This window comes from Hippocampus guttulatus, chromosome 6 (genome assembly GCF_054856545.1).
Source record: "Hippocampus guttulatus isolate MCC_2025c chromosome 6, RoL_Hgut_1.0, whole genome shotgun sequence".
NCBI classification, from domain to species: Eukaryota; Metazoa; Chordata; class Actinopteri; order Syngnathiformes; family Syngnathidae; genus Hippocampus; species Hippocampus guttulatus.
In genome coordinates this window covers 7,424,441-7,438,785 of record NC_141266.1, presented here as the reverse complement: position 1 = coordinate 7,438,785, position 14,345 = coordinate 7,424,441, and the positions used below count along the sequence as shown (strand labels likewise).

Here is a 14,345-nt window from a genome sequence, read left to right as displayed (position 1 = left end):
AGCTGTAGAAAAACGACAATCGTTACTGTTTTCAGGATTACAGTACTATATTAGGGTGATAGCGTTATAAACATACCCCATTGGTACTTTTCGCTTTCATTTCAATGGTAATAAATACATTTTTTGTTTGTTAGCCTATTTACAAAAGGTGTATAAAACAACTACGTTGACTGCCAGCTATGTAAAGTGAAATTTGTTGTGCTCTTTAATCAAATTGCACATTTGCGCGTGACCCTTTCATTGTGAGCAGTCTAACTAAGGGACCCATGCGATAATCATGTCTGGTGAGCATCTTGACAGGGAGGACAAGCAAAGTCAACACAGGAAGACCGGAGCAGGAATTGAACCCTACGCCTCTCAACTGAGTCGAACGTTCTAACCAGTTACCACTGTGCCACCATGGCCCATTCATTCAAATCGTATCAAAAAAAGCACAATGACTCAAAAATCTCTTCACAATTCCAATTATTGCTTTTTAACCTGATTGATATGCTAAGAGATTGACTACAAAATTTAAAATATATATTTGTTTGTGTAAATATTTGATTGTCAAGACACACAAAACTTAGTGCCAAATGGAGAAACTTTTGTTGGCAAGCTCAGTGATGAGATAGTTTTGTACAAACCTCAAAAGATTTTGATCCTCATTACAGAATCTCTCATGTTTCTTGGGTACAGTTCAGAAACTCCAAACTTCAGTTCCCTTCATAGGTTTTCTTTGAGCTTGACATCTGGAGAGAGCCGCGAGCTCCACGACCTCAAAATGCTTCTTGGTGAGCCACTACTACACTGGCAGTTAGTTGTGGGTAATTGTCATGCCGAAAGGCCCATCCAAGACTTGAATTAACCCCCCCCCCCCCCTGCATTTTTGACTGATATTTTGTGTACTACCATAATCAACAAATGACCCATAAACATTGGAGATTGGGGATCATTTCTTTGTAAGTGAGCAAACAAATTCAGCTGAATCAGATGAAATAATCACTTCCCCGCTGTAGAGGTTGGATTCCCACAGAATACATGTAGAGTAATTGAAAACGTGCTCTCGCTCTCACATCCCAGCTATTTAGACATCAGACAAAACGTGACTCATTCTCTGCCATTGCCTTTATTCCGATTACATAATACAGTAGTGGCACGTGAAATGCTCTCCACCCTCACGAGCACGTGACTGCCCCCTCTTCCTGCTTCCACGCTAAAAATACACAGCCTTGTGGCGGCAAACTCACACGGAACTGTTTATTGTGAGCATCCCCGACACAAATAACACGTTGCACTCGTGCTCACAATATTCAGCCAATTGAGTTGGAATTATTCAAGATGAGCTATGAGCGTTCAAAGAGATGCAATGTGGAGCTGCGGCTCTGCTTTTGACAAAGTCATTTATTTAGACATAATTGTCTGCTGTGGAGATGTGCAAAACAGCAAGCGGATCAAATTTCTTGACTGATGTCTATGTTCCGTGGCTCAGCTCTGTGAAGCTGCGGAGTTGTCTGCCTTGTCCGTTTGAGGGTCTGATGGGGGTTCCTCAGCCAGTTTGACAGCGTGCAGGGCATAGTTGATGGCAGTGCTGTTGGTCCAGCTCCAGGCTCCTGATGCTGGATTGTACATCATACCTTGGACCGACTGCACTGAGAAACAATCTGATGGAGGACGAAGTAAGATGTGGGGTCAAAGTAGGAAAAGAGCAGACTTCAAAAAAGTTGCAAGAAATAGACAAAACATGGGATGTGAAGAAAAGAAAGTTGGGAAAAAAAGATGACTCAATCCAAAGAGGAGTTGTGAACATATTTCAGTTAAAGAATACAGCTTAAACGTCCACATTTGTCATTTTTTTTCAGCATTCAGAATGAATCGTTTTGTTTTTACATTCAATCGTTACCTTCCTTTTGAAACCTGCACAATTAAAAATGTTTATGTTTAAAGAATCCACACATGAGGTAAGGCTCATATTTGCATAAACGTCTTCATCCTTCCTCATTCATCACAGTGGGTAACTTATTTTGAACACTTTTCCAAAAGTTTGTGAAATTAAAATGGGAATGAATAAAATGACAGCATTGTTATGTATATGAAGGGGCTACGTAGATGCAGTCGTGAAGCTCTGTATGGTAACTTACTGGACTCCAGAAGGCGCTCCAGTTCTACGGGGTTGATGAACTTTTCCCAGTTGTGTGTCCCCCTGGGAACGATGCGCAGCAGCTGCTCAGCCGCCACTATAGCCAACGCGTATGACAGGTTGGTTTTATTAATGGTGGTGATGAAGAGTGAGCCGCCTGGCTGCACAGAGACAACATGGACAGTTTTAGTTCGTACAGGATCGCTAATTATTGTACACACTTGTGTCTGGGGTTTTTTTTTTCCAAGATGGCGCCCGAGTAGGCAGCCTTCGGCAAGTGCTCTTCAAGAGCCTTGCTTGTTTGTTCTTTTTTGCTGTTTTTGTCTTTTGTTTTGTCACATGTTGTTTGTTGTTTCATCGTGTGGACCTGATATGGACTGTTTTCAGCGCTTTTCAGCCACGACATTCGTCAAAGGAGAAGTATCTGTGCTTGGTGGTTGCGCCTTCTCGGCAGCACGCCTGTACCAGCACAGATTTCGATTGGGAGGAATGTCGGCGCCATTGACTGTCGGTGCTGGACAGACCTGGGGCGCTTGTGTTTTTTGCGCCTGTAATGGGCAGCATTTTTCACAACCCCGTTTTGTTCAGTGGAGATGTCGGCGCTGTTGGACAGTCGGCGTTGGTGCGGCTGGATGGATGGCTGCTGAAGTTGAGGATGAGGAGAGAGGAGCGTTGGCGCAGAGCGCCGATGCGTATTTGGAACCGTGAGTCGCCGCTTGGAATTGAAATGGATTTTCATGGGACAGGAGAAGTGAACCAATCTCTTTTTTCGTCAATGGATGCTACAGCTTCTTGTTGACTTTGAAACTTAGCTTGTAGCCGACGTGTGCACATTTTGAGCATGACGTCTCTGATCCACTGGTTAAAGGACACTTTGATTCTGTCCTCTTTCATCTCAAACTGCTTCAAACAGCAAAGCGTGTGACGGAAAAGTGGTTAGAACTGCATGACTGTCCGTGTTTTATGTTATGTGTTGTGTTTATTATTTTACTTTATGTTAACTGTTTTGTTAAGCGCTTTGTTACAGCTGCCGCTGTTGTGAAAGCGCTATATAAATCTGCATGTATTGTATTGTATTGGTCTTGATGCTGCTGCTTCAAAAGTGCTGAGGTAGATAATCGTACAAAAATAAAGTTAATTAAAAAACACTATAGAGTTTGAATAAGAAAGTGCAGTATGATGAAAAGTCATCAGTTCTTAAATCCACCCATTCACAAGGGTCGCAGGAGGGGTTCTGGAGCCTATCCCAGCCGTCTTCGGGCAGTGGGCGGGGCACACCCTGAAGCGGTTGCCAGCCAATCGCAGGGCACACAGAGACGAACACCTAGGGACAATTTCGAGTGCTCAATCAGCCTGCCATGCATGTTTTTGGAATGTGGGAGGAAACCGGAGTACCCGGAGAGAACCCACGCAGGCCCGGGGAGAACATGCAAACTCCACACAGGGAGGCCGGAGCCGTAATTGAACCCGGTACTTCTGCACTGTGAGGTCGACGCACTAACCACAGGCCCACCGGGCCACCCTCAGTTCTTCAAGATCTTTGAAATCCACCTTAAGGTGTGTGTACTAGTATACTCTTTGTTCTCCCTAGCAAGACAACTTCGGCATACTCATGGGACAACTACATGTTTGTGATGAGAGAAAATTGTGGACAACTGCATGCTACTAGTATCACCAGTGATATTTAAATAAAATTACTGGTTAATATCTAGCGCTACATGAGTAGTACAAGGAGCACAGATGTCAAACAGTACGCTGCTTGAGCCCACTAGTAACATACAGTTCTCCACTTAGTTATGTTGAGGTTGTCCTACTAGTGTGCAGAAATGTCAAAGGCCTACAGGAGTGGAAAGCGACAGTGGAAGAAGTGTTACTTGTAAGACACAGTGATTCGACGAGTGCACTGACCTGTCTTACTAGTGAGAACAAAAAGCTGCTTGATAAGCTGGTGAACAAAGATCGTGAGTGGATGCTCAAAAGGCTTTCAACATGTACAGCACTCTACAAGTCTCTCCAGGGCGACATCTAGTGTTACTTAACAAAGCTGTTCTCACGCTGTCTTGATTTGTCTGGATTTAACAACTTCATAGGGACGAATATTCAGCCGCACAAGCCATTCTCTTAACACTGAACATAACGTGAAAGTGAACTTGTTTGATCATAACTGTGCTCCAAGTGTTAGAAACAAATACCGTATTTTCCGCACTAAAAGGTGCACTGGATTATGAGGCGGACCTTCAATGAATGGGCTATTTTTCATTTTTTTTCATATATTGCACGCACTGGACTATAAGGCGCAATCTACAATGCACCCACTAGATGAAGCTACAGCCTTTCATTTGACTCGAGAGGAGTTTATGACCGCCTCCAAAAACGTAAATTAACGATTACTTCAATGAAACTACGAAAATTGAAAATACAGCAATGCATCAAAACAGGAAATCAGAAAATAAATTCTATAGCCCCCCAACATAATTTATTTTGGCATTTCCTTGAGCACAGCTGCAACAGAACGATCAGATGTCAGTAAATTGAGGGAGACTGGACTGTCTTAGAAGTGTTAGTTATTTATTCCTTTGTTGTATACTGTATTCACAAACGAGGAAATCACAAAATAAATTCCGTGGGGGGGGGCTATAGAATTTATTTTGTGATTTTCTCGCTTGATTTTCTGTTTTGATTCATTATTTTCAATTTTTGTAGGAATCGTTAATTTACGTTTTTCCGAGGCGGTCATGAACGCCTCTCGAGTCGAAAGAGGAAGAGAAGGCACGGAAACGGGCAGATGTAACTGTATTTGTTGAGACTGTGAAAACCATTTTATGTTCAATAAACAAACCAAACAAACCAAAACCATTCATAAAGTGTGCGTTTAAAAAACACACCACTACAGCTCTCCTTTTTTCGGAGCTGCAACAAAAACGTATTTAATAAAGCAGTGACGCAGCTCACTGAACCAACAGCAAGTTATAACATTGTAAGCATGTCTCCAGGAAGGAGCCATCTTGGGGTCGACATATTACCGCAATGACGATACACAAGGCGTGCCGGATTTTAAGGCGCTGTGAGCTTTTAAGAAAATTCAAGACTTTTCGCTGCGCCTTATGGTGCGGAAAATACGGTACATAAAGTTAGAAACAGTGTTAAAAAAATGAAAGAGGCAGATTTTCTCTTCAGTGGCAACTGAAATCTATGTAGAACACAGTAATGTAATCCCATTGAGGCACAGCAAAGGGTACCTGAGCAATGTCACCATATGTGCCTCAGCTGAACAAGCCCGCGGGGATGCAAAGCAGGATCTGACTTGAGGGAGCAGCTGGAAGCAAGCACACACCTTCAGTATGCGGCTGCAGCAGAAGGCGAATGTTTCCAGGTCGGCCAGATGTTCCACGACCTCGGACGCTACGACGGCATCGAACACCGTGTCTCCCCGGTCCGTCTCTCCTCCCGCCACATCTGCCGACAGCTCCTCCAGGGTGCACGCCCGATAGCTGACCCGCCCGCCAAGGTAGGGGTCACACGACGAATGCAGCTGTGCCGTGCCAATGTTTTCTTCCACTGGGTCAATACCTAACACACTGGCTCCCAGGCGACCAAGAGGCTGGGGGATAGGGGTTGGGGGATTATCGGATGAGGTGGATTGACAGAAGAAAGATGCGTTATGATCACTGTGTATGGGAGTGGGAAAACAAAATCGGAAATTGTGCATAGACAATATAGCACTTTGTCACCTATGTTTTTTTCATGCTTGCACTCTTTCCATCTCTACAACTTGATGCACTGGGCCCCGGCACTCCCTTTTTGGGGCAAACTGAATAACTGAACGGCACACGAAAGGGGATTTTGGATGCGAGTGCGAGGTCTTCTGTCTTTGGTCTCGTTTTGCAACTTATCCTCCGAAATTACTTCTATATGTTCCGTTTCTTCTTCATGATGCTGTTTTTGAGTAGTGTGACTTAGATTTCAGAGACTTATTGTCTAAAAAGTACAGTACATATAAGCTTAGAGTACATTTATGTACAAAGAACGTGTACATTAGAGATATTTGAGATTTGAGATATCCTTCATTTGTCCCACACTGGGGAAATTTACAGTCTACAGCAGCAATTTTGGGGGGTAGAAAGAAGAAAAACAAAGTGTTTGCAAGCACAACAATAAATGTAGATAAAGAGAGCAGTACACAGTTCAATATAAGTGCAATCTAAATGCAGATAGATATAGATATATATAAGCATATATGCAACTGGTACAAGGTGGCTGTGCATACTTAGTACACAATTTTGAGCATTTTTGGTTTAAAAAAAAGTATTTTTACATAGAGACATACACTATTACACATAATTGCATATTTATATCCAATATGTATGGCGGCAAGCAGTCTGTCTTGCTTTATTGAACCATTTTAAAAACCTTGAAAAAGGATTGCCTGGCTCACACAGCCCTTCAGTGTCCATGCATTATTAAAGTAATAGCTTGTAATGTTTTGATGGTTTGGTGTAGCTTTCCGTCATGGTTGGAAATGTGACTAAATATTGTGAACATTGCAAGGAAGCTTGATGTGAAGAAAATTGTGAATTGAATTGAAATGCAATCATTGTTGGAAAAAAGAAAATCAAATCGCAATTCAGTTTTTCCTAATATCATTCAGCGTTGTAGGTACATGAATGTATATCCACCTGTTAGCATTCATGGTACAACTGAATAAGTCATGGCATCCTCTGTGTTCAATTTAACAGGCTCAGACTTTACACTGAGAAAGTACATTTGTGAGGAACTTGAGACGAGATAATCATTATTTCAGTAATCATACTTTTGTCATTTTTGTTTGGTGGTTTGTAAGAAGATATTTCCAATGTAAAGTAGGTGTCTTGAGCTGAATAAAGACTGGGGAAACACTGACCAGGAGTGATTGAAATGTACATCGAAACAGTAACATTCATTTTGTGAATGCGAAGACTTTGTTTTTCTTCTTTCTACCCAATCTTGCTGCTGTAGACTGTAAATTTCCCCAATGTGGGACAAACAAAGGATATCTTATCTTATCTTAGCAAAGAAGTGTATCTATCAAAGGTGTTAATCTGTGGAATAATTTCGAAACGGACCTGAAAATCAGTAAATCGCTTGCTGAGTTATAAAAAAAAAAAATCAAAAAAATAGTACAAACAACCTACATCAATCTGAGTTAAAATGATAAATTCTAAACATTAAATATAATGATAAATCAGAACTAAATTGATAAATAGAGAAAGGTATTGAAATATCCATTATGAATACAAGAGAAAATTGAGACAAGAGTGCCAGGGTGTGTATGTATAAAATCCCGATACAAACCAAAAGTTGTAAAAATATCACGGTTAAGGGTTAAAGTATGAGCCTTAAGGGAGACCTCTTTCTTCTTACTTTCTTTCTTTTCTGATTGATATAAAAATGATTCATTAGATATAAATACATAACACGGGGTAGGACTAGATAAGTTCTTTACTTCTTCCTACTCCCTTGAACATAACTGTGTTGAATGATGACTGATCTCTTTCTTTTTTACTATTTTATTTACCTTATTTTCTGTCAAATTATGACTATGTTTTATGTTCAATAAACAAACCAAACCAAACCAAATCTAAATGGCCATTTTAGCGCCCCCTCATGGACTAAAGCTAAAAATACAGCCCGGTCTGAATTTACTTGCCCAAAGCCAGTTTCTCCGCTACAGATGATCTTCTCTGATGGGAAGGCTTGCATGAAGTGACATAAACATCTAGAGACACTTTCCCGGTTTGCATTTGCCGCAGACAGACTTTGTGACTTGCTCCAGTGTCGGCATCTAAATGACAGTCTGTGTGAGCCGCATAAATACAGGACCTGATTTTGTCTTTCCAGATCACATGGCGCAACTACTAAATCCCCAGCGTAAATGAAAGCAAAGACAGGGGCTTGTTCCCTACGAAACAGCGATCGACACTAACAAATGCAAAAACAATTTCAAAAGACCGACTGTCCACTCCACCAAACTGAGACCAGTCAAGTCAAAAGAAACTGCAAATTAAACATCTGTTTCGATATTTAATGTTATATGTCAGGTTGGGCAGAGGCCACTGAAAGCACATTCTCACACTGTGAAAGATTTTCGTTTTGCAGAACACGACAATCTGACAGATCAAGTCATTTAAACAATTGCAGAAGACTGTGTTCAAAGGTGATGCTGGTCTGCTTGCCCTTTTAACACCAGCTCTGCACACATATATGTACAAATCCAATTCCAATGAAGTTTGGATGTTGTGTTAAACATCAATAAAAACAGGAAACAATGATTTGCAAATCATGTTCAACCTATATTTAATCGAAAACACAAAGACAAGATACGTAATGTTCAAACTGATACACTGTTTTTAGCAAATAATCATTAAGTTTGAATTTTATGGCTGCAACACGTTCAAAAGAAGCTGGGACAGGGTCATGTTTACCATTGTGTAACATCACCTTTTCTTTTAACAACATTCAATGAAGGTTGGAGAACTGAGGAAACTAATTGTTGACGCTTTGTAGGTGGATTCCTTTCCCATTCTTGTTTGATGTACAGCTACAGCTGTTCAGCAATCTGTGGTCTCTGTTGTCATATTTTACATTTCATAATGCGGCACACATTTTCAATGGGAGACAGGCCTGGACTGCTGGCAGGCAAGTCAAGTACCTGCACTCTTTTACTACGAAGCCACGCTGTTGTCCTGCTGAAATAAACAGGGGCGCCCATAAAAGAGACATTGCTTTTCAGAGCATGTTTTTCCAAAACCTGTATGTAGCTTTCAGCATTCATGGTGTCTTCAAAGATGTGTAAGTTCCCCTTGCAGGTCGCACGAACACAGCCCCCACAGATGCTAGATTTTGAACTTTGCATCTATAACGGTCCGCATGGTTCTTTTCCTTTTTGGCCCAGAGGACACAACATTCATAATTTCCAAAAACAATTTAAAATGTGGACTCGTCGGACCACAGAAGACTTTTTCACTCTGCTTCAGTCTATTTTAGATGAGTTTGGGCCCAGAGAAGCCTGCAGTTTTTCTATGGGTTGTTGACAAATGGCTTTGCTGTGCATAGAGTTTTAAGTTGCACTTTTTTTTTTTTATGTTGGACTATTTTCTCAGGAAGTTATTCACAAAGAGGTGAACCTCAACCCATCTTTGCTTGTGAATGACTCAGCAATGCAGGAAAGCTCTTTTTATACCCAATCATGGCATCCACTTCTTCCCAGTGAGCCTGTTCACCTGTGGGATTCTTTTTTAACACCTGTCCCAGTTTTTTTGGAATGTGTTATTTCCATTACATTTGAAGTTAATAATTATTTGCTACAGTCAATAAAGTTTATCATTAAATATCTTGTCTCTGTAATCTATTCAATTATAGAGAGTTGGAACATGATTTGCAAATCATTTAATTCTGTTTTTCTTTTTGTTTACCCAATACAACGTCCCAACTTCTTTGGTTTTCTACATAAAACACCCTTACCTCAGTCAGCAGACCGCCTCCACAGCCAACATCCAGTACTCTTAGTCCGGCAAGTGGTTTTCCAGGATGCTGTGCTTTGTGCATATTCAGCAGATTATCTCTGAGCAGGAAAATAAGCAACAATTATTTAAACCATGAATGTTACACACAAAGATGGCAGCAGTCTGCAATTTGAAATGGGCAATACTGTATAATCGATTGCATGGGATGTATTCTTTCAGTGGAGTGCAGTGATCTGCCATAACCATCAGTTTTACTACACTTTGATTGAAAAGTAACACCTTATTTTCAAATACAAATCATCTATTGATATTTTTCTCATTTGTGGTGGGTTTTTTTTGGGGCGGGGGCGTTTGTACTTTGTTTTCAAATGGATGAGAATTGAATCTTTTTTTTAATTGATTATTCTCTTTGAATGTCCCAAAGCCTAAAAACAGAGCTGAAGGACAGTGGATTCATGAACTGTCACAATTGTCACTGCTGGGCAAAAGAAGATCCTCTTCGAAAAAGGCAGCACCTGCCTAAAATAATGGCGTGGTTTGGGATGACGTCAGACAGGATCATGGGTACATTTATTTTTCCCGATATCACGGATGCCAAAAGGTACCTCACCATACTGCTTGCGAGAATGCTCTTGAATTTTCTACTGTCATTTGTAAATAGGTGAGGCCCATTTCCCCAGGAGAGTCACGAATCAAGGTGGAGGTCCTGACTTTACGTTAGATTATGAGTGCACAACAAGCACAAGTTATTCTCTGGCTAAATTCAACCTGCTGACCACTGCCGAGCTCATTGCTTTGTTCTGTCCTCCTGCCTTGACTCCCATGCTGTGTGACCAGGCTCGGCCTTGGCCAAAGAAAGCGTACGAGGCACAGATTGCTGTCATTTAAGTGTGAGCTTTGGCGCAAATAAAGAAAATAAGTTGTTGACAGATATGTAGCCAGCGAGCTATGAGATGTGCTAATAAAAGCTATGAAAAAATCGAACATGTTAAATACCATCTGACCTGTTATTCTAATTAAATAGACGAGGGGGGTTGAAAATTGTTGTTTGCTAAACAAGAGGTGGTTCCAAATGTCCATGTGATCATTCTAAAAGAAAGCACCATAGCGACATTAACGATATCACAGTAAGAATGTCAGAAGGTGACAACCCTGCAGCGATAGTACAAATGATGCTGCGTCTCATTCAGACATGTCCCCAGGGCTGAGATGCATCAGGCAAATCAGCCACACTCAAAATATGGGCACTGGATCTGTCATACTGTCACCATACCGACACATCAACTGCACCAAAGAGACCACAGTGGGGGTGGAGGAGAGCAGCAATGGCCTCCACGCAGGACGGCTCAAGTCGTGATTATCATGCTGGCCTCTAGCAGCAGATCTTATCAATCAAAGCAGGCACATGTGCAGTGCTGGGGTGACTGAAATGATGAAAATGTGCCAATGTGAGGAGGAATTCCGTCACCTTCAACTTATACGCTCTGCCCTAATATACCACAAGAACAGATTCCCCAAGATTATCTTCAGACAACCAAAATATTTAATAGCACTTTGGAAGCATTACAATTTAAAATATATCTATTGTGATATATAATCTGTACAAACACGCACCTTATGAAAGGCACTCTCAGGTCATTCATAGAGTGCAGGGCTTTGAACTCGCCATTTTCATCCCACCACTTGCTGGCCAGTAATCGGAAACGTTTCAGCTCATCAGGGTCCACTGTGGTTTGATGGACTGCTCTTGTACTATGAGGGGGGGGGGGGGGGGGGGGGATGCACAGATGTTACAAATGGGATGGATCGTCACATCCTGTCAATGTGGAAAAGCCTTATGTGCATCGTTTATTCACATGAACACACAAAAATCTCACACACGTGTAAAGATTACGGAATGAAGTATCTACACAACTTGTTTTCATTGGGCTCATCAATGTGCTGGAGTCCATTTCAGCTGACTTTTGGACATATACATGAGACATCATCTTGCCCGGGTCCAGGCACTGCTTGGATACATCAGAGCCATCTGCATTTTATGGCAGTTAAGACCACCCTGTAAACCAGTACAAGTCGGTGTGACAGTGATGTGTTTTCTGAAGAAATAGTACTACTGTAATAATAATAATAATAATAATACATTTTATTTATAAGCGCCTTTCAAGACACCCAAGGACACTTTACAATAACAAAAAACTCACGTTCACATTGACATGGTGGTCAAGAATCATTTCATTTGAACGATTTATAGTTATCAATGAAACATGCTTCTAATAGAGAGAAAGAGTGTCAAATATGAAAAAAAACCCTACTTATTTACATACAAAGTTCTATTTGCACGTACAAGTAAGATGAACATAAGTGCAAAAAATTACACTTCGGGTTGAAAAAAAAAGTGCAAAAGTTACTTTTCTGGGGTGGTTAACAATAGACACTCTTGCAAATATCCATAATTAGGTATTTATAGACGAGAGCCAGCGATCAAATTGATATGATGGTTATTCTTTATTTAACCAATTTAAAAACTTTGGAAAAGGACTGGTGTGGCATGTCCACCTCAGAGTACAGAGATTGTGGGTTCGATTCCAGGCCCCAGCCTTTTTGCAAGTTCTCCCCCATGCCTGCGTGGGTTTTCTTCAGGTACTCCGGTTTGCTCCCACATTCCAAAAACATGCATGACAGGTTAATGGAACACTCTAAATCAGCTGCATACACCTTTAAAGGGTCCAATCTTGTTTTATTGTAGACCTATCAAGGTTGTTCCCGGCTCAAATTGAGGCAGAGGTGGTACCATGCTGACCATGCGCCACAACTTGCATTTATTCTGTGAATTCAACACTCATTTTCTTTTTCAGAAAATACAGTATACCTGTACTTTAAGTTAAGAGTTCCATTAAGAATGACTCTTATCATGTGACAGCATTCCTTTATTAAGATAGTTAAGGTCTCTTCTCAGAGTCCAAACTCTGGGGTAAGGATCCAAAAAGAGCACTCACAAGTACGGCAAGGTGAAAAAGTGCAGTGAAAAAAAAGAGAAGAAATATGAGTTAACACACAAGTGAGCACTTGAAGCGAGAGAGAAACGCTAACGGGGCTAAGGTCACCCGGCCATGAATTAGAAGTGAGGCTCGTGTCTTGATTTCCTTTTGTCAGGTTATGCAGAAGCATTGCACAACCTGTTTTAGAAGATAGCGGCGGCTCGGGTTTCGTAGCGCACAACAGTCAACGACGCAAAAAGATTGGTCGCCAAGCGCCCACGCCGTCAATTGGAAAATCAGATCGCCTCGTTTGAGCCCTTGGCTCCTCTCTGGCAAAAGATTTGCACTTTTCCTTTCTTGACAGCGCAGCCATCTTCGTTGGCTTTCAGAACACCGTCTTACCCATGGCCGTCCTTTTTTTTTAAAATGGCATTTGTTTTATTGACAAGACGTCGTATTTCCGATATTTATCGTGCATCCCGAGTTTGCGGGGAGTTTTTTGGGCGGCACTTGCGTGTGCACAGGACAGAGAGGCGTACCGCAAATGTTTGACGCCGATATCAACCTGCAGAGGTTCAGACAGGTTGTAAAAGGCCTGGTCACCTGATCATTTCTGATATACAATATTTAATAGATCGATGGATTGCCTATTATTTTTCATTAATGTAGCTACTTAAATTCAAAGCAACATTTTAAGTAACATGAAAGGTGCAGCAACTAATGTTGCAAGTGGGATTAATCGGGTTTGACGTTTGTTAATGTAAATGATTATTTTGAAAGCTGCTACAACACTCGCGTACAGTACCTGAGTTTACGGTGCACGGCCCGCTGTTGTGTCCGCTCCGCAACATTCATCTGGAGCCACAGAGTCCGCTGTTTGCACCCCACATTCCAACTGAATAGGTTATTACCCGCGAGACTCTGAACAACGCTGCAAACGGACATTGCTTTGCGGCGACACGACCCTAACATGACACGGCCCGACTTGTTTGCGAACATGTTTATGACAAACACAATTTGACATCACAAACTGACCGTGGAGCACGGCACTGTAATGACAACTGTTCGACTAGAAACAGCAGAGAAAACGAAAGGTTCCTGACTCGCATAATTTGTGTTGAATCACGTTTGTTGTGAATCCGTTCTTCATACATCGCATGACAATAGTATTTGTGATGTCCACGCTGCTCTTAACTTTTCTTCTGTAACAATTCAGGTTTTCGTCGTAGAAGAGTACGGATGGATCATAACAATCTACACCACCACCCTGAGCCTAAATGTTGACTAATCCAAATTACATTAGACGGCATTTTCTAAATACTGTACCGATTTCAGGGAGCGCTTCTAAAAGTTTAAGTGATGTCAGTTCAGAATTTTACCTTTACCAGCCCCTAAAAGGTTTAGTTTGTTCTCCCGATGGACCACAAGTAGTCCGTGGAACTGTTATAAAATGGCTCACCAATGATGGGACATTTGAGATTTCCTTAGAATGATAAGGTTATCATTTTAGAATGTAAACACCTGCGAACTCAGTGTTGTGTATTTGTATGTTTCGTACCTTATGAAAGAATTGGTCATAATTGTGAGAAATAATTGATCCGTGGCTTCACATTGATTAATAGGTTACAATCCAAGGAATATGAGCCAATTTGCTATTTGAGAAGCACGCATAAAACTTGAAGCCTTTCAGGAGCCAAGAAGTAGCACTTTTTCAAAAAGTTGGTTAGTGACCTCTTACCTCGGAAA

At 41.3% G+C, this 14,345-nt stretch overlaps 1 protein-coding gene across 2 annotated transcripts; it reads right to left on the bottom strand.

Moving 5' to 3' along the window:
- Nucleotides 1-1,092: 1,092 nt before the first annotated feature.
- On the bottom strand, nt 1,093-13,893 carry coq3 (coenzyme Q3 methyltransferase). 2 transcript variants are annotated; one of them, XM_086114120.1, is made up of 7 exons: nt 13,405-13,542; nt 11,503-11,677; nt 11,236-11,373; nt 9,620-9,719; nt 5,454-5,720; nt 2,121-2,280; nt 1,093-1,643 (listed from the first exon to the last, which is right to left on the bottom strand). In XM_086114120.1, exons 2-7 carry the CDS (start codon nt 11,607-11,609, stop codon nt 1,468-1,470), a joined length of 948 nt encoding a protein of 315 aa, XP_085970246.1. In that variant the 5' UTR covers nt 11,610-11,677; nt 13,405-13,542; the 3' UTR covers nt 1,093-1,467. The 2 variants fall into 2 exon arrangements, with proteins under 2 accessions (XP_085970246.1, XP_085970244.1); XM_086114118.1 differs by lacking the exon at nt 11,503-11,677 and having other exon boundaries at nt 13,405-13,893.
- Nucleotides 13,894-14,345: the final 452 nt, after the last annotated feature.

What these genes read in the sequence shown, in the direction of transcription:
- coq3 (XM_086114118.1), bottom strand. Translation starts at nt 13,598, where the DNA reads ATGTTCGCAAACAAGTCGGGCCGTGTCATGTTAGGGTCGTGTCGCCGC. An exon ending in GAGGCGGTCTGCTGACTGAG is followed by an intron (nt 5,721 to 9,619) that starts GTAAGGGTGTTT and finishes CCTATCCCCCAG; the next exon opens with CCTCTTGGTCGCCTGGGAGC. An exon ending in GCTGCAGCCGCATACTGAAG is followed by an intron (nt 2,281 to 5,453) that starts GTGTGTGCTTGC and finishes GTCTCTGTGCAG; the next exon opens with CCAGGCGGCTCACTCTTCAT.